Genomic DNA, 23,343 nt, shown 5'->3' on the forward strand with positions numbered 1-23,343 from the left:
TCTTGCTCTGTTGCCAGGCTGGAGTACAGTGGTATGATCTCAGCTCATTACAACCTCCACCTCCCAGGTTCGAGCGATTCTTCTGCCTCAGTCTCCTAAGGAGTTGGGACTACAGGCGTGCACCATGCCCAGCTAATTTTTGTATTTTTAGTAGAGACAGAGTTTCACTATGTTGGCCAGGATGGTCATGATCTCTTGACTCTGTGATCCACCCGCCTCGGACTCCCAAAGTGCTGGGATTACAGTCATTGTGCCCGGCCAAAAGTTTTTCTTCAATAATAAATCAACCTCCACTTACTGTAATTTTACTTTATAAACTTTTTTATTTTTTAAGCTTTTTGTTTGACCCTTTTATAATAAACACTTAGCTTATAACACAAACACACTGTATAGCTGTACAAAAATATTGCATTTATTTATATCTTTATATCCTTATTCTATAAGCTTTTCCTTTTTTTTTTTTCAGAGACAGGGCTGTGCTCTGCCTTCCAGGCTGGAGTGCAGTGGCACAATCATAGCTCAAGGCAGCCTTGAACTTTTGGCTCAATGGATCTTCGCACCTCGGCTTCCTAAGCAGCTAAGACTACAGTTGTGTGCCATCATGCCTGTCTAATTTTTTGATTTTTAGTAGAGATGGGGTCTTTCTCTGTTTTCCAGGCTGGTTATAGGCTTTTTTTCCTATTTTTAATTTTTTTTTCCATTTATTTTATTGCATTTTAGGTTTTGGGGTTTTAATTTTTTTTTTTTTTTAACTTTTAAAACTCTTTTGATAAAAACTGAAACACGGACTTATTAGCCTAGGCCTGCATGGGGTCAGGATCATCCATATCACTGTCTTCTACCTCTACATCCTGTCCCACTGGAAGGTCTTCAGGGACAACAACACACATGGAGCTGTCACTTCCTATGATAGCAACACCTTCTTCTGGAATTTGTCCTGAGATCCTGCTCGAGGCTGTCCTTACTGGTTTATATATTTACCATACTATACTTTTTATTGTTATTTTAAAGTATCTAAAAAGCATAAAAAGATTAAAAGTACAGTAAATATATAAACCAGTAACATAGCTGTTTCTTTTTTTTTTTAGACGGAGTTTCACTCATGTTACCCAGGCTGGAGTGCAATGGCGCGATCTCGGCTCACCGCAACCTCCGCCTCCTGGGTTCAGGCAATTCTCCTGCCTCAGCCTCCTGAGTAGCTGGGATTACAGGCATGCGCCACCATGCCCAGCTAATTTTTGTATTTTTAGTAGAGACGGGGTTTCACCATGTTGACCAGGATGGTCTCGATCTCTTGACCTCGTGATCCACCCGCCTCGGCCTCCCAAAGTGCTGGGATTACAGGCTTGAGCCACCGCGCCCGGCAACATAGCTGTTTCTTATCAAATATTATATACTGTACATAATTGTGCTACACTTTATTGTTATTATTTTTTTTATTTTTTTTTTTATTTTTTTTTTTTTTTTTTTTAGACGGAGTTTCACTCATGTTACCCAGGCTGGAGTGCAATGGCGCGATCTCGGCTCACCGCAACCTCCGCCTCCTGGGTTCAGGCAATTCTCCTGCCTCAGCCTCCTGAGTAGCTGGGATTACAGGCACGCACCACCATGCCCAGCTGATTTTTTGTATTTTTAGTAGAGACGGGGTTTCACCATGTTGACCAGGATGGTCTCGATCTCTTGACCTCGTGATCCACCCGCCTCGGCCTCCCACAGTGCTGGGATTACAGGCTTGAGCCACCGCGCCCGGCCTATTATTTTTTTTAAATAGAGATGGGGTTTCACCATATTGGTCAGACTGGTCTTGAACTCCTGACCTCAGGTGATCCACCCACCTCGGCCTCCCAAAGTGCTGAGATTAGAGGCGTAAGCCACCTCACCCAGCCCTGTGCTATATTTTTATACCAGTAGCTTTGTTCACACCAGCATCACCACACATGGGTATTTCACTGTGCTGCAACATTATGTCAGCTGTTTTTGAGATGGAGTCTTGCTCTGTCTCCCAGGCTGGAGTGCAGTGGTGCGATCTCAGCTCACTGCAACCTCTGCCTCAGCCTCCTGAGTAGCCGGGACTACCGGCACCCAACACCACACCCTGGCTAAATTTTGTATTTTTAGTAGAGATGGGGTTTCACCATGTTGGCCAGGATGGTCTCGATCTTCTGACCTCGTGATCCACCTGCCTCAGTCTCCCAAAGTGCTGGGATTGCAGGCGTGAGCCACTGCGCCCAGCCCCATTATAATCTTAAGGGACTATATCGTATATGTGGGCTCACTGACCAAAATGTCATTATGCAATGCATGACTGTACTTCATAAATCCTGCCACCAACCTTCCTGTCTCCAGGTTCATTTCCATTACAGGTTGAGTATCCCTTATCTGAAAAGCTTGGAACCAGAAGTGTTTTGAATTTCAATTTTTTTTTTCCAGATTTTGGAATATATGCATCATACTTGCTGATTCAGCATCTCTAATTAAAAATCCAAAATCCAAAATGCTCCGGTGAGCATTCCCTTTGAGGGTCATGTCACTGCTCAGAAAGTTTCAGATTTAGGAGCATTTTGGAGTTCTAATTTTTGGATTAGGAATATTCAACCTGTACTGTCTTCCTCCCCACTCTGTGAGCAACATGAGGGCAAGGACTGCCTTTTTCATCTTTGTATCCCCAGTGCTTAATGCAGTGCCCGGTACATATGAAGATCCTAACAAACCCTGGAAGAATGAAGAAGTATAGGTCCATGGAAGGACACCAGTGAAACACTTCAGCTCCTGCCCCTCCTCCCAACCTTAGGGCAGAAAGTTGAGGTCTTCCAGTCAGCTGAGGAGAGTTTCCTAAAGTCCCTGTAGTTTCCTTTCCTAGGTTGAAGAGAATAAGTCTGTCTAATTTGGCTACTGATTAGCCTGTTAGGTTTCAGCTGTCAATTTTAGGGAGATCTTTCCCTTCCCCTAAATTGCTGCCATCTTTATACATCATTTAAGTACTGCCAGAAACAACTGAATGATCACTTCCCTTTCCACCATGATTGTACGCTTCCCGAGGCCTCTCGAGCCCTGCGGAACTGTGAGTCAATTAACCTTCTTTCCTTTATAAGTTACCCAGTCTCAGGTATGTCTTTATTAGCAACGTGAGAATGGACTAATACAATAAATCAGTACCAAGAGTGGGCTGCAGCGGTAAGGATACCTGAAATTGTGGAAGCGACTTTGGAACTGGGTAACAAGCAGAGGCTGGAACAGTTTTGAGGGCTCAGAAGAAGACAGGAAAATGTGGGAAAGTTTGAAACTTCCTACAGTTTCCAACTTTGTTGAGTTGAATGGATTTGACCAAAATGCTGATAGTGAGATGGACAATGATGCCCAGGCTAAGGTGGTCTCAGATGAAGATGAGGAACTTGTTGGGAACTGGAGTAAAGGTCACTCTGGCTATGCAAAGAGACTGGAGGCATTTTGCCCCTGCCATAGAGATCTGTGGAACTTTGAACTTGAGAGAGATGACTTAGGATATCTGGTGGAAGAAATTTCTAAGCAGCAAAATGTTCAAGCAGAGCACTAAAGTTTGGAATATTTGCAGCCTGACAATGTGATAGAAAAGAAAACCTATTTTCTAGCTGGGCATGGTTGCTCACTCCTGTAATCCCAGCACTTTGGGAGGCCGAAGTGGGTGGATCACCTGAGGTCAGGAGTTCGAGACCAGCCTCGCCAACATGGCGAAACCCCACCTCTACTAAAAATACAAAAGTTAGCCGGGCATGGTGGCAGGCACCTGTAATCCCAGCTACTCGGGAAGCGAAGGGAGAAGAATTGCTTGAACCAGAGAGGTGGAGGTTACAGTGAGCCAAGATTGCGCCATTGCACTCTAGCCTGGGGAATAAAGTGAGACTCCATCTCAAAAAGAAAAAAAGAAAAGCTATTTTCTGAGGAGAAATTCAAGCCCACTGCAGAAATTTGCATAAGTAATGAGGAGCTGAATGTTAATCACCAAGACAATGGGGAAAATATCTCCAGGGCATGTCAGAGACCTTCATAGTAGCCCCTACTATGACAGGCCTAGAGGTCTAGAAGGGAAAAATGGTTCTGTGGGCTGGGCCCAGGGCCCCCCTACTCTATGTAGCCTCAGGACATGGTGTCCTGCATCCCAGCTGCTTCAGTTCCAACTATGGCTAAAAGGGGCCAATATATAGCTCAGGCTGTTGCTTCAGAGGGTGCAAGCCCCAAGTCCTGGCAACTTACAGGTGGTTTTGGGCCTGCAGGTGCACAGAAATCAACAACTGAGGTTTGTGAACCTCCACCTAGATTTCCAAGGATGTATGGAAATGCCTGGATATCCAGACAGAAGTTTGCTGCAGGGGTGGAGCCCTCAGGGAGAACCTCTGCTAGGGCAGTGCGGAAGGGAAATGTGGGGTTGGAGCCTCCACAGAAAGTCCCCACTGGGACACTGCCTAGTGGAGCTGTGAGAGGAAGGCCACTGTCCTCCAGCACCCAGAATGGTAGATCCACCCACAACTTGCACGATGTGCCTAGAAAAGCCAAAGACACTCAATGCCAGTCCATGAAAGCAGCCAGGAGGTGGGCTGGGCTGTACCCTGCAAAGCCACAGGGGTGGAGATGCCTAAGACCATGGGAGCCCACCTCTTGCATCAGTGTGCCCTGGATGTGAGACATGGAGTCAAAGGAGATCATTTGAGAACTTTAAGGTTTAATGACTGCCCTATTGGACTTCAGACTTGCATGGGGCCTGTAGCATCTTTGTTTTGGCCAGTTTCTCCCATTTGGAATGGGTATATTTACCCAATGCCTGTACCCTCATTGTATGTAGAAAGTAACTAACTTGCTTTTGATTTTACAGGCTCACAGACAGAAGGGACTTGCCTTGTCTCAGATGAGACTTTGGACTTGGACTTTTGAGTTAATGCTGGAATGAGTTAAGACTTTGGAGAACTGTTGGGAACGCATGATTTTGTTTTGAAATGTGAGGACATGGCCAGGCACGGTCATGCCTGTAATCTCAGCACTTTGGGAGGCCAAGGCAGGTGGATCACCTGAGGTCAGGAGTTCAAGACCAGCCGGACCAATATGGAGAAATGCTGTATCTACTAAAAATATAAGAGCCGAGTGTGGTGGTGCACGCCTGTAATCCCAGCTACTCAGGAGGCTGAGGCAGGAGAATCGCTTGAATCCAGGAGGCAGAGGTTGTGGTGAGCTGTGATCATGTCATTGCACTCTAGCCTGTGCAACAAGAGTGAAACTCCGTCTCAAAAAAAGAAAAGAAAAGAAAAGAAAAGAAATGTGAGGACATGAGATCTGGGAGTGGTCAGGGACAGAAAAATAAGGTTTGGCTGTGTCCCCACCCAAATCTCATCTTGAATTGTAGTTCCCATAACACCCATGTGTCATGGGAAGGACCCAGTGGGAGGTAATTTAATCATGGGGGAGGCCACCCTCATGCTGTTCTCATGATAGTGAGTTCTCATGAGATCTGATGGTTTTGTTAAGGGGCTTTACCCCCTTTTGTTTAGTACTTCTCCTTGCTGCTGCCATGTGAAGAAGAATGTATTTGCTTCCCCTTCTGCCAAAATTGTAAGTTTCCTGAGGCCTCTCCAGCCCTGTGGAACTATGAGTCAATTAAACTTCTTTCTTTTATAAATTACCCAGGCTTGGATATATCTTTATTAGCAGCATGAGAATGGACTAATACACTTTCTGTGCGGACTTTTCTTAGGACCAAACTTACATTTACCCTCCAAAATTACTCAGCCACAGAGGTAGGGTATAATCTTGGGGAAACAGCTCTTACTTACCAGCACATTTTTCAGTTTGATATCACGATGGACAAGTCCCTGGCTGTGCAGGAAGCGGATTCCCTCCACCACATCTAGTGCTATCTGCAAACGTGTCTCCAGGGTTAGCCCAGCCTTGGGGAGACAAAAGAGCTTACTTGTCATGATAAGGCAACTCCTCAATTCAACTTGCTTGAACCAACTGAGACTTCTTTCTGTGGGGAACTAAAAGACTGACTGTGCTAGAGCACATGAGGACAGAAAAGTGAATTTTTAAAAAGGGGAAGAGCTGGCACAGTGGCTTATGCCTGTAACCCAGCACTTTTGGAGGCCAAGGCGGACGGATCACTTGAGGTCAGGAATTTCAAGACCATCCTAGACAACATGGTGAAATCCTGTCTCTACTAAAAAAAAAACAAACAAACAAAAAATTCGTGAGACGTGGTGGCAGATGCCTGTAATCCCAGCACTTGGGAGGCTGAGGCAGGAGAATCACTTGAACCCAGGAGGCAGAGGTTGCAGTAAGCTGAGACGGTGCCACTGAACTCCAACCTGGGCGAAAGGGCAAGGCTCTGTCTCAAAAAAAAGGTGAGGGGAGAAAAAATCAGTTAGGCCAGGGAAGTAGAGGAAAAGCAAGGAAGTGTAAGCTATAAAGGAGACAAAGCCAGATAAAATCCCTTACAGGCTGCAGTTAAGCCAAATGGATAACCTCAAATGTGACGAGCAGATAAAACCAAACGACTAAGGCATGAGCTCATTTCTAACATTTGAACAAATTCTGGAACTGCCCTTAAGGCTCAAAGTGACTATTTCTGGCCAGGCGCGGTGTCTCACGCCTATAATCCCAGCACTTTGGGAGGCCGAGGAGGGTGGATCACGACGTCAAGAGATCGAGACCATCCTGGTCAACAAGGTGAAACCCCGTCTCTACTAAAAATACAAAAATTAGCTGGGCATGGTGGTGCGTGCCTGTAGTCCCAGCAACTCAGGAGGCAGAGGCAGAACTGCTTGAACCCAGGAGACGGAGGTTGCGGTGAGCCAAGATCACGCCACTGTACTCCACCCTGGGTAACGAGCGAAACTCCGTCTCAAAAAAAAAAAAAAAAAGTGACTATTTCTAGGTCCCTCAGGAAGATTTACTCCCATTGCTTTACAGGGCTGGTTAGCCCAGGTTTCGTTTTCTGGATTCAAATACCAAAATCACTCGGATTACCTCAATTCAGGGTCTCCTGAATACTGGAAAATGTCACATCACTCATTCAAAAGCTCAAAGGATGTTCTCTAGCTCACTTGTGGAAATGCATCAGACAATGCTTAACTCCTCTGAAATGAAGAGAGAGAGCTGCTTGGAGAGTCACTTTCTTCATCGTATTGGATCCTCATGACTCTGGGAACCACCTCTAAAGTTTCCTCCGCCCTACTTCCAGAAGCCTCCATACAGCCTGGTCCAGGAGGAATCTGTGAGAAGTGATCTACCCAGAACTCTGAGGACAGCTTTTCTCTCCTTCTACTCAGCTCCTATGTAGGGAACAGACAAAAGAAACCTCTCTAATTCACTCTTGGTGGTGGTTTCAAATACGGGAAACTCAACATTCAACTGAGGGTTTCACCTTCACTCAAATAAAATCCTTCAGTATCTTCTCATTGTGTATAACGGAATTTGAGTTCTATGGAAATTCTTAACATTTTGGGCCTTGTATAATTTATTCCCAACATCTCTTTGCACATTATGTCTCCTGATTCCCAAAATGAACCAGCTGCTCCAGTCCCAGTGTCCTTACCAGCCTTCGAATGCTCTAGGCATTAGGCTGTTCCTTCCCCCAGCTATGGCCTCTTTCTTCCAACTGCCCAAATTCTACCCATAATAGTATATTTGTCAAACTCAAACTCCACATCTTCCTGAAATGGTCGCTGACTACAGTTCTCTTAATAGTGCCTGTAAATTATACCTTCTAATATCCTCTAATGGTGCTTAATGAAGGACCTTGTACACAGCAGTCACTAATAAATATCTGTTGACTAAACAACAAAAACTAGCTTTATCCTCTTAGAGCAAAAATGAGAAAGAAGAGCAGAGTTACAGGAAGCTATACTGCTCTTCTGAGGAGTTTAGGTTTTTACTACCACCACAGGGGTCCGAGTGGTGAATGACAGTATTCTGGATATATAATGAGGTGAAAATAGGTTCTGAGTAATCTTTAAAAATTTTTTTATTTTTATTTTTAGAGATGGGGTCTTACTTTGTCACCCAGGCTAGGCTGTAGTGGCATGATCAGAGCTCACTGCAGTCTCGGCCTCCTAAGCTCAAGAGATCCTCTCACCTTAGCCCCCTTGAGTAGCTGGGACTACAGGTATAAGCCACTACACTCAGCTAACTTTTAAATTTTTTTTTTTTGAGACAGAGTTTCACTCTTGTTGCCCAGGCTGGAGTGCAATGGCTTGAGCTTGGTTCACCAAAACCACTCCCCACTGGGTTCAAGCAATTCTCCTGCCTCAGCCTCCCGAGTAGCTGGAATTACAGACATGCGCCACTATACCTGGCTAATTTTGTATTTTTTAGTAGAAATGGGGTTTCTCCATGTTGGTCAGGCTGGGCTTGAACTCTTGACCTCAGGTGATCTGCCCACCTTGGCCTCCCAAAGTGCTGGGATTACAGGTGTGAGCCACCACACCTGGCCTCTTTTAAATTTTTTGTAGAGAGAGGGTCTCCCTATATTGCCTAGGCTGGTCTCAAACTCCTGGACTCAAGTGATACTCCCACCGTGGCCTCCCCAGGTGCTGGGATTACAGGGGTGAGCCACCATGCCCAACTGAGAAATCTTTAAGGGTTTTTGGAAAAAAATGAAATAAAGCCTAATTACTCCAACAATCTCTGATGAAAGCTGAAAGCTCTGAATAAACAGGAGGGTGAGAAGCCAGAAGCGAACCCGTGAATTTGGCTGCCAGCTGGATCTTGCTCTCTCCTTACCTTCAGCCCTGTGTAGAGGTCCCGGTGGAGCCGCTCCATAATGAGGAGCACAGCAATGCTGGAGCCACCACCATAGTTGTAGTCGATGACTGAGCCATGGAGATCCACCAATCGCTCATGCTTCGGCAGAGACCTGGTGGGAAGGAAAGAGGTCTGGGCTACAAGGCTAGGGCTCTAATCCTGCATGCCATGACAGTACGTAGGAGACAGGTCCAGAAGTAACGGCCCTCAGTGCAGACAGAGGGCTGAGAGCATGGCTTCATCAACAAGGATGAAGAATCCTGGATTCTAAAAACTGATAAGGCTTAAGGACTAAAGAAGAAAGTTAAATGGAATGATGAGTCTGAGAAAATAGGATGGTGGGGAAAGAGCAAGCAGAGGCAGTGAAGGCCTTAAAAGGAGCACATGTGTGGGTCAGACACAGAAACACTAGTCCATACCATTTTGAAACCTAAATATAGAGAGACAGTCTTGGTACAAAATCTAAACCAGGCTTTTAGATTCTTCTCTGGATCTTTCCCATAGAGATGAGTGAGACCAGGACTCACCTCATGTAGTGAAACTCCAAAGCCAGATCATTCCAGTGCTTCTCATCTGGAGGGACAACTGATTTGAGGGCACAAGGGAAGTGTCCTCCCCAGTTGTCACACAGGTACACCACACCATACTGGCCCCGGCCCAGTTCCTGTCCCAGTTTAGGTTTACCTGTAAGGTACAGAGACAGAGATAAGGCAGGAGGGATGGGAACTTCGCGGGCAACCTCTGTAAGATTCTGTTTTTTTTTTTTCTGAGACAGAGTCTCACTCTGTCACCCAAACAAGAGTGCAGTGGGATGATCTCGGCTCGCTGCAACCTCTGCCTCCTCCCTTCTGGGTTCAAAAGATTCTTCTGCCTCAGGTTCCTAACTAGCTGGGAACACACGCATGTGCCACCACATCTGGCTAATTTTTGTAGTTTTGGTAGAGATGGGGTTTTGCCGTGTTGCCCAGGGTGGTCCCGAACTCCTGGGCTCAAGCAATCCACACACCATGGTCTCCCAAAGTGCTTTGACTACAGGCGTAAGCCACTGTGCCAGTCCTGTAAGCTTCTTCATTGTGAACCTGTCTTTAGGCCAGGAAGCTGTAATCATGCCCAGGGATAAAATTCTGGTGTCATTCTAAACCAATAGAAAGTAATCTAGACGGTTTAATTCAAATAAACTTTGGTTATATGGGTTTTTTGTGTTTTTTTTTGTTTTTTTTTGAGACAGAGTCTTGGTCTGTCACCCAGGCTGGAGTGCATTCGTGTGATCTTGGCTTACTGCAAGCTCCACCTTCTGGGTTCAAGTGATTCTTCTGCCTCAGCCTCCCGGGTGGCTGGAGTTACAGGCAAGTGCCACCATGCCCAGCTAATTTTGCATTTGAGTAGATGTGGGGTCTCGCCATATTGCCCAGGCTGGTCTTGAACTTCTGAGCTCAGGCAGTCCACCCACCTCAACCTCCCAAAGTGATAGGATTACAGGTATGAGCCACCACACCTGGCCTGGTCATGTTATTTAAACTATATAAATAGCAGGAGCAGACTTTAGGAATTCAAAAACATCAGTAAAAGTTTAGGCAGCTTTACAAACAGGAAGCTTTAGACACTGGGATGCTCTGAGGTTGGACATAATAATGTCAGGTATCCTGAACCATCCTCCAATTTATTTATAAGAAAACCAGACTCACGATGAAGCAAGACATCCTGTAAAGAACGGCTTTCCAGAGAAAGGCGGGCCAGGCGGGGGGCATGATCTTTCCGAACCTTCAGCCATAGATCTTCAGTTTTCTCTAACCGGCCTGAGTGGCCAGCTTCTAGCTGGGAGGGAAACAGAAAAAGGACATACGACTTATTAGGTCACTAGCTTCAGCTTCTTCACCTGTTATACAGGGATAACAATATCTACCTCATATAGATAATTTTGAGAATTAAATAAGATACATGTAACATGTTTAGCACAGAGACTGGCACAGAGTGGACTCTCAGTAAATAATAACTTTCCCTCCTGGATACATAACCACATCTATCCACTCTCTGCCTGGACGTACCCATTCCCCACCAGTGGACAATCAGATGTCAAACAATTATGAAATAATATGGAAGTTGGAAACTCATATGAAGAGCAGAGAGCAAACTACTCCCATCTGGATGAGGCTCTTCTCTGCTTGATCCAGCTATATCTCCTCTCCTACATACCAACCTGCCGCAAGGAGGCTGCAAAAGCCTCGTGGGAACTATTAAGCCGAGTCCGGAATTGGCTGCAAATGCTCTTGGCCAATTTGGAGGCGCTGAGGCTCTCGATGGCTTCCTGGGCCACCTTCCTTTTCCATTCCAGAGTGATGGCAGGTGGGCTCACCCATGTGATGCGCTGGATGATCTGCCAGGATGAAGACAGCGAGATCACTGAAGCATGAGAGATAAGAACCACTACAAAGACCCAGTGCCCTTCCTTTTCTGGGTTACCCATTCATTAAGATCAGGCTCATAAGATGGGAGCTATGCAAAGTCCAAGGTTCCTTTCCAATTCCATCTACCTCAATATCAGGTCCTAACCCAGAGGAAAGCATCAAAGAACACCAGGCCTAGTCTACGTGCTCACAAACCCTTAATATATTACATTCAGTGCCAGAGAGTGCCTGATAATCTTTCTGAAGTCAGTAAATAACTCTACATAAGAGCCAGATCAAATTCCAGAACAGAAACCACATTCACAGCCTCTGGCAACAACAAAGCCTGGTTCTGAGAAAAGATCTGGGCTGGGAAAAAGAAATATGAAGAGGCTAGTGAGGTAGAGTCTTATGGCTCCATGAAATACCTTTTATTTTCCGTTTTTTCCCATTGTCCACAAACAGCACCCAACATAAAAATCATTTAAACCCAAAACTTTTGGGAGTTAAAGGGGACACTCTTAATAATTATTTGAGACTAGGCATAAACCAGAATTCTCCCAGGGAGGCAAACCAGAACAAATGGCCTCCTTGCCTTAACAGAAGATCCTAGATATCTGTTTTCTATTGGGGTCACTAGGATTCTTTTGAGCCAACTAGGGGCTTAGAAATATTTCTCTAATCCCTACCTGCTTGATTTGCTCCCACAGCATCCTTGTAACAGATGACCCTGAGTGAAATGTGACTTCAACATGATAGGCAGCATTTAAGATCTGAAAGAGAATGCCAAAGAAAACATGCCCTCAGTAGTGTGGCTATTTCAAAAATGCAATAAATAATATTTATTTCAAGAACACAGTCCAGACTCAGTGTTTCCAAACTTATCCCTCAACATATATGCAGAGTCAACTTACGCTGATTATCTATTTTGTGACTTTTAGGCCCTTCTACCTCATCTTTATATTCATCAACTTAACTGCAATTTACAGCTCACCAACATCTCTCACAGGCAGTGGTCACGTGACAGGAAGACAAAATAAAATTTAAACAGGATTCGCAAGAAACTGAAGGGGAAATTCTTGCCTAATTTGAAGCGTGGGCTTGTGCAGATTGTTTCACGTGTTATCCATGACACGATGTCTTAAAAACCGTTCTTTGTGTACCTGTTTGAGATAATTACTGGTGATGTGAACTGAGACATCCTGAGACTTCTCCAGGCTCTGCAGACATCGTTCCAGGGTTCCGACAAAGCTCTCCCTCAGGTAATCCACTGAGCTGATCAGCTTATTAGCCACTGCCTGATTAAGTCGGGAGATGATGAGTTCCTGGATCTGTCGGATACAGCATTTGATCTCTCTGGTGCCTACTGGTTCTCCATTCTCAGGGACAATGACGTCTATGGAGGCAGAGAAATAAGCTAATTCATTGTGAGGAAGAAGGGGCAGACACACTAAATAAAGGCATCTCCCAAATCAGAACCATGGAACTACCGTGATGATGATGGCTACGAAACGACATTATTTGTTGATGAAGTCTGACTCTCACAATGATCAGGGGTCATTTAAACCTCAACTACTTAATGCAGCTAAGATCCTGGAAGAAGCAATTAAGGCCAGGTGCAGTGACTCACGCCTGCAATTCCAGCACTTTGGGAGGCTGAGGCAGGAGGATTGCTTGAGCCCAGGAGTTCAAGATGAGCTTGGGTAATGTAGTGAGACCTCATCTCTACAAAAAAAATCAAAGAATGAGGCAGGAAGAAGGATGGCTTGAATCCAGGAGGTAGAGGCTACAATGAGCAGTGATTGTGCCACTGCACTCCCACCTGGGTGATGGGAATGAGACCCTATCTCAAAAAAAAAAAAAAAAAAAAAAAAGGAGCAAGTCTAGAATGAGCCTATTGAATTTGCTAGCTTTTATGTCACATTTATAGGAGGGGAGGAACAACATTTATGAAGTGCAAACTATTTGAAAGGCACAAAAATAAGGATTTTACACACGTAATCTAATTTCATCTTCATAATAATTTTGTTAGATGAGTATCATAGATCAGGAAACAACCTCAAAGAGAGGACAACGTGGACATGGGAAGGGGATAGTAGAGTTAGGAAGTAATATAGCCTGCATTTGAACCCAGTGCTCATTATTCCAAATCCTATGATCTTTGCAAAATTTCATGTTCCCTAGAATATTAATAAGAAAAATCCAAGAGTCAGGAATTTTATTCTACGTTTTGTTTTGTTATTCTGAGACAGAGTTTAGCTCTATCGCCCAGGCTGGAGTGCAGTGGCATAATCTCAGCTCACTGCAACCTCTGCCTCCCATGTTCAAGTGATTCTCATGCCTCAGCCTCCCAAGTAGCTGGGATTACAGGCAACCGCCACCACACCCAGCTAAGTTTTGTATTTTTAGTAGAGATGGGGTTTCACCATGTTGGCCAGGCTGGTCTCGAACTCCCGACCTCATGATCTGCCTACTTCAGCCTCCTAAAGCCCTGAGATTACAGGTATGAGCCACTGCACCTGGCCAGGAATTTTATTCTAATCAATTACTATATAAATAGAGTAAAACTCAATTGTCCCCACCATGCCACACTATCTCTTAGGATTAGAACATCTACTTTGTAAATCAGAGGACAGAAGAACTTCAGAGAAGCCAAACTACTTGCAAAAAGATGTGTTTCTAAAAGGGCACGCTCATGTCTACTGGTAGAAACTTAAATTGGTGCCACTTCTTCAGGGAAAATTTGCCAATATCTATTAAAATGTTGAACTAACCAAGAAAAAAATGCATACCCTTTGATCTAACTATTTTGCTTCTAGAAATTATTTTTCTTGAAATATACCCTTACAAGTCCCAAGATGTCTATGTACAATGATGATGAGTGCAGTACAGTTTGTATTAGCAAAAGAGAAAATAAAAAATAAATAGGCCAGGCACAGTGACCCATGCCTGTAATCCCAGCACTTTGGGAGGCTGAGGTGGGTAGATCACCTGAGGTCAGGAGTTCGAGGCCAGCCTGGCTAACATGGTGAAGCCCTGTTTTTACTAAAAATACTAAAAATTAGCCAGGCATGGTGGTGTGCACCTGTAATCTCAGCTACTCAGGAGGCTGAGGCAGGAGAATCACTTGAACCTGGGAGGCGGAGGTTGCAGTGAGCTGAAATTGCACCACTGCACTCCAGCTTGTGCAACAAGAGCAAAACTCCATCTCAAAAAATAAAATAAAATAAACAAATAAGCCTAACCAACATGGTGAAACCCTGTCTCTACCAAAAATACAAAAATCAGCCAGATGTGGTGGTGTACACCTGTAGTGCCAGCTACTAGGGAGGCTGAGGTGGAAGGATTGCTTGAACCCGGGAGGTAGAGGTTGCAGTGAGACTAGATCATGCCTCTGCACTCCAGCCTGGGTGACAAAGCAAGATCCTGTATCAAAAAAAAAAAAAAAAAAAAAAAAATTAAAACCTAAAAACAAATAGTTTAAATGTCCATCAATGACAGGATAGTTCAGTAAATTCAGGCATATCCATTAGAAGAAGACAAATTTCTATAAATATTTATGGAATGCCCGCTAAGATACACATTAAATGAAAAAGACAAGTGCAGAAGAACATATGGAGAAGAACTGGATGGCTGGGGGATGGTGTCTTTATTACTCTGAATTAAGTACCATAAATATAGGTTTTATCTTAAAAAATTATAAAGTGTGAATATCATGATACCTAGCACATATGCACTGTCTTTATTTAAAAACAAACAGAAGATAGTAATAGTAATCTGACTCCACGCTGGCCACAATGGCTCATACCTGTAATCCTAGCACTTTGTGGGGACTGAAGCAGAGGATCACTACCAGCCTAGGTAATATAGCAAGACTTTGTCTCTATAAATAAATAAATAAATATCTGGCTTCATAGGATATGAGCTAGCTTGCTTCTAAATCTTCTTCTTCTTGTTTCCACCTAGAACAAAGTAAGAACAATCGACTGCTTTACCATCTGCCCAACCTAGCTGTCCTGACCTCCCTTCATCCTGTGTACTGTGATGCCAGCATTGATGCTCTGGTGTCTTTAATCAAATATTGAGAAGACTTCCTAAGATTTCCACTGCAACTAACACTTCTCAACAACTCCTCCCTGCAGTGGGGAATTCACCAAAGAGGTATCTCTGTTCATCTTTAGAATGACTACAAGAAATTAGGTAATCTATGCTTGCTAAAGTCAACCGTATTTCCTTCATATTTATAACTTAAACTAGATACCACCATTCACACACTCATTGATTCTCCAAAGATGTACTATATACAAGAGTCATTATTTGCAAGGAATATGATGATAAATAAGACACAGATCCTATCCTCTTTTCAACTCTAGGATTTTAGGAAGTAGTCAGCAGTACATAAATAACTATAATAAAAGACAGAAAGTAAAATATGCCATAAATAAGTTACAGATGAAATGCTATGGGATTTCAAATGACTGCAATTGTTATTAGCTAAGAAAATCAAAGCAGTGCCAGATGTGGTGGCTCATGCCTGTAATCCCAGCACTTTTTGGGAGGCTGAGGTGGGAGTATTGCTTGAGGCCAGAAGTTCAAGAGCAGCTTGGCCAACATGGTGAAACCCCTGTCTCTAAAAAAAAAACCAAAACACAAAAAATTAGCTGGATGTGGTGGCATGTGCCTGTAGACCCAGGTATACCGGGGGCTGAGGCAGGAGGATTGCTTGAGCCCAGGGTACAGTGAGCCACGACTGCATTACTGCACTCCAGTCTGGATGCTAGAGCAAGACCCTGTCTCAAAAATTAAAAAAAGGAGAAAATGAAACAAGACTTCATTAAAAAATGGCATTAGGGAGACAGGCCCTGAAGGGTAGGTAGGATTTGGAAGTTCACAGACAAATCAAAGATATTTCAGGTCTAAGGCAGGGTGTTAGTAAAGAAAAAGTAAAGGAAGCGCATGGAGGACAGAAAGAAGTTAAGATTAACTCAAAAAGAAGTTACAGGAAAGTGCATAGTGACAAAATAAGACTGGAAAAGTTGGTAAGGGCTAGGCTTTGGAAGGTCTTTAATACTAGGTGGAAGAGTTAAACTTAGTTTGTAGAAATAGGGGGCCAGGTAAACTGGAGAAAAGGTAAACTGGAGAAAGAAGTCAGAGAGATCAGAGAGATAACAATAGTTCAGTTAGACTTGAGGAGACAGAACAGAAAAGCACAGGTAGGTATCGAATATGGAAGAAGGTTAATCAAGGCTGGGTGTGATAGCTCACGCCTGTAATCCCAGCACCTTGGAAGGCTGAGGCAAGTGAATCACGAGGTCAGGAGATCGAGACTATCCTGGCCAACATGGTGAAAACCCGTCTTTACTAAAAATACAAAAAATTAGCCAGGTGTGGTGGCGTGTGCCTGTAGTCCCAGCTACTCGGGAGGCTGAGGCAAGAGAATCGCTTGAACCCAGGAGGCGGAGGCTGTAGTGAGCTGAGATCACACCACTGCACTCCAACCTGGGCAACAGAGTGAGACTCTGTTTCTCTCTCTCTCTCTCTCTCTCTCTCTCTTTCTCTACGTTGTGTGTGTGTGTGTGTGTGTGTGTGTGTGTGTGTGTGTGTGTGTACATGGCAACTGATTAGACAAGGGAAGACAATTCAAGACCATGCTGAGGTTTTGAAGATGGGTACCAGGAAGAAGGTGGCATCAGTAACTGGAAACAGATTAAGAAGCAGTAAAGGATGGAAATTAAGAGTATGGGCTCAGGAATCAGACTGTCTGGATTCAAATCCTGCCTCTAATATTTACTAGCTGTGTGACCATGGACAAATAACTTAACCTTTCTAAACCTTAGTACCTCATCTAGAAAAAGGAAATAAGCAGAATCTACCCAGGGGGGTCATTTTTTTTTAAATACTGATGCTGGGTCCCATGTCAGAAATCCTAAGTCTAGAGTGATCTTTAGTGGTCTTGAGCATCTGTATTTTCAGAAAGCCTCCCAAGAAATTAGGATACCCACAACTGAGACTCTAAAGAGTAACTTGCAAACCATGTCATTTTAATCTTGCATGGAGGTTTATATAGAAGTCAGTATTCAAAGTCAGCAGCATCTCAGACACCCAAAGACCTGACCAATCACTTTCACCAAATTTTGTTAGTAGCTATTTGTGAAGAATAGGACTGCCAAAAGGTTAAAAACACAACTTTAGGAAATCCTCCTGAGCTGGGCTTCAGAAACAGCTTGAAAAGAAACAGACTATGAGATAAAATGAACCAATAAAGGGGCATGAGCCATACTGAAGGAGCAAAGGTTAAAGCACGATTTACTAACATCCTCCAAGCAGCTCTTCTCCAGCTCCACTGGGGGTTGAAGGGGTAGAGACAGAAAGTGGAGATTAGGGAGCTATTAGAATGGGTTGAGCTAATGTACTTGGGAAGGAATGAGGGTGAAATCTTCCACAATGATCTCTGAGAGCGAGAGAGCCCATCTTGGCTAAATGGCTTTCAAGTAGGCTCCTGCTGATAACAGTGGGGTAGATGAAATTACCCTGAGATTCCTTTAACCTTAAGAATTAATGTTCTTAATTTCCGGCTAGAAAATCGTTAGAGACTCCTGCATGCCAGCACCCCAGCAAGCTCTCTGGGACATACCTTTAAACTCCATGTTAGTAGCGTCATCCAGAAGTTCCTCCTTCATGGTATTAAGTGTCTCAACAATCATATCCTTCATTTCCTCCTGCTTTCGGTTGGCAATATTCATCAGTGATTCATACAATTCATTCTCCTTTTTTCGAGTATATTCCAGACGTTTGGGAGTGATCTGCAGATCCCGCTGCATGTCAAATGCCTGGTTAATAAAGATGTCAAGGCAGTGGCAATGCACCAGGTTCAGGGCCTTGGCTGCATCCACCAGGCGAGTCTGTAACACCTGGTGAGAAAATGTGCTCAAGTGTCTCAGCTTTTCACTTTGTTCCACCAACATGCTCTGAGCTTTAGTATCCTGGCCAGGAGCCCCACAGTTCCAGTGACTGCTGCTCAGATAGCCCAAGTCAATTAGCTGGTGATAAAGCGGTGATCTTTCACTCTCCGTTCTCCTGGTTGAGGAGTCTATTATCTCTGAGCCCAGTTTCGGCATTTTGAAAAAGAATACAGGAAAGGAGAAATACTTTCGGATTTCCTGAAGCTCTTGCTCATCCCTCTCAGAAAGTTCATCTTTGTGGAGTGCATAGGTTATCACAGGCAAGAAATCATTCACCAGGTCACCCAGAACATCCACTGTGGGACGGAGGCCTTGGCATGGTGCTACCACAATGTCCACTTCCTGGAAGGGGAAGAGGATCATATCAGCACTTCAGGGTCAGAACCAATCCTTGCCTCCCCAGAGTCCCACACTGAGACCAAAATCCTGATCTACAATGGAACAACTGGACTTCGGTACCCCAGCCATTGATCCACCTTCCCTGGTTACCAACGCTCCCTGGTGCAGCCTATAAAGGCAGGCACTCGTCTAGAGAGTGAAAAAACAAAGAAGTAAAAAGGATAGCAGCCCTTAGCCATTCAGATAAAAAAAAATTTGATCTCTGCCTTCCTTTATTGCTTAGATTTTCCCACTGAGTCCCTCTGATGAAGAATTAAGACAAATAATGGAAGAAAAAGGAATTGTTATGGAAATTATCAGACTGGAAGTGAGCTGGCCTGGAGCATTCTTCCCCCTCTTGCCCTCCTCTCACACCTCCCTCCCGGCCATTCAGACCTAACTTCTGAGCATCCTTTAAGTCTCAACGCATATAACATATCCTTATAGAGCCTTTCCTATTACACAATCCCAACCAAGCACACCCTACTTCCCTTTTCTTAAGGTTCAACATATTTATAATCCGCTTATTTAAAACCCTTCTTTTCCCTATCTGTCTGCAGACTCTTTGAGGGCAGGGACTGGGTCTATTTTGCTTACTATTGTGGCTCCAGTGCCTAGCATGTGGTAAGTCCTAAATACTGTCGAATCAATCAATTAAGCAGCAAACTAAAAGCCAGTTTCACCAAACATTATTACTGTCCTATTCTGAGTCTGTAGGTATCCCAAAGTCTTAGCCACCTAAGTCTAAGTAATACCTTTAGGAATATGATCACTTGGCATGACAGAGACCAACATTTGTCCAATATTTGTCCAACCTATCCAATACCTAGTCTCCATGTTATAAGGGAAGGCAATGTCCTTTACAGATAGGGGTGTCCAAAAAGTGGGTGGGGTTTCCAGGAAGGCCCTTTAGGGTACAGGGGGTGGATTCTACCAGGAAATATGCCCTGTGGCCTTGTCCTTCTTCCTGCTTGGAGCACAGATATGACAGCTAGAACAGCAGTGATCACTCAGCAGCCCTAAGGCAAACCTGAGGGTGGAAGTCAGCACTAAAGATGATGACACCAAAAGAAAGAGGGAGCCTAGGTCTCTGGTGATCACAGAGCTGCCACATCAGCTCTCAGTTACCTAGTTTCAGACTTCTTTTATGCAAGGAAAAAAAACCACCAAAAACTCTATCTTTAAGTTCCTGAGTTTTTGGTTTTTTTATTTTTGTTTTTTGATGATCTGTTACACACAATTGAACCTGATCCTAACTGAAATACCGAAGCTGCTGAAGTGAGTTTCAAGAATGATCTCTAGACCAGCACAGTGGCTCACGCTTGTAATCCCAGCACTTTGGGCGGCCAAGGCAGGAGGATCACTTGAGGTCAGGAGTTCAAGATCAGCCTGGCCAACATGGTAAAATGCCATCTCTACTAAAAATACAAAGATTAGCTGGGTGTGGTGGTAGGCGCCTGCAGTCCCAGCTACTCCAGAGGTTGAGGCAGAGAATGGCTTGAACCCAGGAGGTAAAGGTTGCAGTGAGCCGAGATCGCTCCACTGCACTCCAGCTTGGGCAACAAAGTGAGACTCTGTCTTGTTAAAAAAAAAGAAACAAGCCTTCCACAGGTCCTTTGCTCAGCCTGCACTTTCCGCTTTGTGTTCTGCTTCTTTCCTGTGAAGGTTGCAGACACACAAGAGCATATGTCCATCTACTGCATCTCCTTCCACTGCAGAGGCTGTTCCTCTGTGCTCCGACATTGTCTACTTGCCTGGCATTCTCGGTATAAACAGTTAACCAGGGACTCACACATATCAATATAGTACCATTGTAGGTACATAGACTCCTGATGTCTTCAGGGTCTGCAAACTCAGAATCAATCTTCCACAGAATTCTAGCATATTTTAGAGTTATAAAAGAACTCAACACAAATATGATCAAGTTTGTGTCCTTAACAGTTATGAGATGAAGAACATTTACTTTATTTGAAGTCTAAAAGATACACGATTTTGTTTCCTTCAGATGAATATTCTGTTTTTATTTCTTACTCTATTTGAACAGTAGGTTTGTTTTGTTTGTTTGTTTATTTACTTATTTATTGAAAGAGAGTCTCACAGATGGAGTCTCACTCTGTCACCCAGGCTGGAGTACAATGGTGCGATCTTGGCATGCTGCAACCTCTGCCTCCTGGGTTCAAGCAATTCTCCTGCCTCAGCCTCCCGAGTAGCTGGGACTACAGGTATATGCCACCATACCTGGCTAATTTTTGCATTTTTAGTAGAAATGGGGTTTCACCATGCTGGTTGGCCAGGATGGTCTTGAACTCCTGACCTCAAGTGATCCACCTGTCTCAGCCTCTCAAAGTGCTGGGATTACAGGTGTGAGCCACCACACCTGGCATAAGCAGTAGATATTTTTTTTTTTTTTTTTTTTTTTTAAGATAAGGTCTCCCAGGCTGGTCTTGGACTCCTGACCTTCAGTGATCCTCCCACTTCAGCCTCCCAAAGTGCTGGGATTACAGGCTTGAGCCACCGCGCCCGGCCTAGCAGTAGATATTTTTGATTATTTTTTTTTTTTTTTTTAAGATAAGGTCTCGTGCTGTTACCGAGCCTGGAGTTCAGTGGTGCAATTAAGACTCACTGCCGTCTCAACCCCCCAGGCTCAAGTGAGCCTCCCACCTCAGCCTCCTGAGTAGCTGATACTACAGGTGTGAGACACCAAGCCCAGCTAATTTTTATACTTTTTTGGGTATTTTTTTGTAGAGAGGGGTTTCACCATGTTGCCCAGGTTGGTCTTGAACTCCTGAGCTCAAGCGATCTGCCCACCTCAACCTCCCAAAGTGCTGAGATTACAGGTGTGAGCCACTGTGCCCAGCCCTGTTTGAATTTTTAAAATCTTTTATATTTCCAACAAAGCACAAAGGTCTCAACTTCTTTTCTCACAAATAACTAAGCTTTATTCTCAGGTAGGTCATATAACTTGAATTTGCCTGGCCGCTTTGAACTACCTAAAGCTCAAAGTGCTTTTAGCATCTCACCATCTGTCATTTTAGCTAACACTATATAAGTCAATCTACTCTTTACCCAACCCCAAGCCAAGAAAGAAATCTGCTATTTCATCTGTGTCTCAAGTTGCATGGTATGTTTTCTGGTTGGAAGACTAGCCTGATACTCATCTTGCTATTCAAAACAAACCCCCTTTCACTACCCTGAGTATGCTAGAGTATGAATCACTTCAGTGAGGCACATTCAAAAAGTTGGTAAATAAGAAATTTTAAGGTTTAAAATAGAACCCACAATTGCACAAATGCCAACATTATAATCGCATATAAATAATGAGATAAAGACTAAACAGAATCCCGAGAAAGGAAAACAGTTACATTAGGCTGGGTGTGGTGGCTCACACTTATAATCCCAGTACTTTAGGAGGCTGAGGTGGGCAGACCATTTGAGGTCGGGAGTTCAAGACCAGCCTGGCCAACATGGAGAGACCCCATCTCTACTGAAAATACAAAAATTAGCTGGTGTTGCAACTTATAATTCCAGCTACTCAGGAGGCTGAGGCAGGAGAATCGCTTGAACCCAGGAGATGGAGGTTGCAGTAAGCTGATATTGAGCCACTGCGCTCCAGCCTGGTGACAGAGTGAGACTCCGTCTTGAAAAAAAAAAACAAAAACAATTATAAGTGGAAATTTTTTTATATTACAAAGCTGCCCTAAATATATACATTTTTAAAAAGATATAAATAAACCAATCAAACTTATTAAAGGAAAAGCCTAGGCCAGGTGCAGTGGCTCACTCCTGTAATCCCAGCACTTTGGGAGACGGAGGTGGGCCAATCACCTGAGGTCAGGAGTTTGAGAGCAGCCTAACCTAACAAAATTAGCTAGGCATGGTGGCGCATGCCTGTAATCCCAGCTACTCGGAAGGCTGAGGCAGCAGCATCACTTGAACCCGGGAGATGGAGGTTGCAGTGAGCTGAGATCGTGTCATTGCACTCCAGCATGGGCAACAAGAGCAAAACTCTGTCTCAAAAATAAATAAAGCCTAAATATTCAAAACCAAAGTATTATTTGGAAATTCCAGAAAGAATTTTGTTTGCTTGTTTTTTCTGATAGGTTATCTTAAAATACTAAAATAAACTTTCAGGTTTTCCTCAAAGGATCATTTTGTGTGCACAACAGAAACATCAGCCAAAGCTGCCAAGTCCATTTGCAAACGAATACTGATTTTATTTATTTATTTATTTGAGATGGAATTTCACTCTTGTCACCCAGGCTGGAGTACAGTGGCACGATCTCAGCTTACTGCAACCTCTACCTCCTGGGTTCAAGTGATTCTTCTGCCCCAGCCTCCCAAGTAGCTGGGATTACAGGCACCTGCCACCATGCCTGGCTTATTTTTGTATTTTTAGTAGACATGGGGTTTTGCCATGTTGGTCACGCTGGTCTCAAACTCCTGACCTCAGGTGATCCAACTGCCCCAGCCTCCCAAGTACTGGGATTATAGGCATGAGCCACCACACCTGGCCCAATACTGTTTTTAAAAGACCAGTTGGCTTTATTTGCTTATAAATATAAATTCATTATTTACAAAATTCCTTTTAGAAGCCAGCCACAGTGGCTCATGCCTATAGTCCCAGCACTCTGGGAGGCCAGGAGTCTGAGATCAGCCTGGCCAACATGGCCAAACTCATTCTCTATTAAAAATATAAAAATTAGCTGGGCATGGTGGCGCATGCCTGTAGTCTCAGCTACTTGGGAGGCTAAAAATGAGAATCACTTGAACCCAGGAGGCAGAGGCTGCAGTGAGCCAAGATCACACCACTGCACTCTAGCCTGGGCAACAGAGTAAGACACAGCCTCAAAAAA

The 23,343-nt window shown here is 44.1% G+C and overlaps 1 protein-coding gene across 4 annotated transcripts in view; it reads right to left on the reverse strand.

Annotated features, from left to right (window-relative positions):
* The window catches only part of DSTYK (dual serine/threonine and tyrosine protein kinase), a 70,803-nt gene that overhangs the window by 8,465 nt on the left and 38,995 nt on the right, over positions 1–23,343 (reverse strand). For all 4 annotated transcript variants that reach the window (XM_017525435.2, XM_017525436.2, XM_017525433.2 and 1 more), the window contains exons 3-10: positions 17,785–18,454; positions 12,314–12,546; positions 11,840–11,923; positions 10,964–11,140; positions 10,452–10,581; positions 9,294–9,450; positions 8,746–8,878; positions 5,799–5,912 (exon numbers count right to left, since the gene is read on the reverse strand). In XM_017525435.2, the coding sequence (XP_017380924.1) occupies positions 5,799–5,912; positions 8,746–8,878; positions 9,294–9,450; positions 10,452–10,581; positions 10,964–11,140; positions 11,840–11,923; positions 12,314–12,546; positions 17,785–18,454 (1,698 nt within the window). The remainder of the gene's footprint in view (positions 1–5,798; positions 5,913–8,745; positions 8,879–9,293; positions 9,451–10,451; positions 10,582–10,963; positions 11,141–11,839; positions 11,924–12,313; positions 12,547–17,784; positions 18,455–23,343) is intronic.

Source organism: Cebus imitator, unplaced genomic scaffold, assembly GCF_001604975.1.
Source record: "Cebus imitator isolate Cc_AM_T3 unplaced genomic scaffold, Cebus_imitator-1.0 Scaffold38, whole genome shotgun sequence".
Lineage (NCBI taxonomy): Eukaryota > Metazoa > Chordata > Mammalia > Primates > Cebidae > Cebus > Cebus imitator.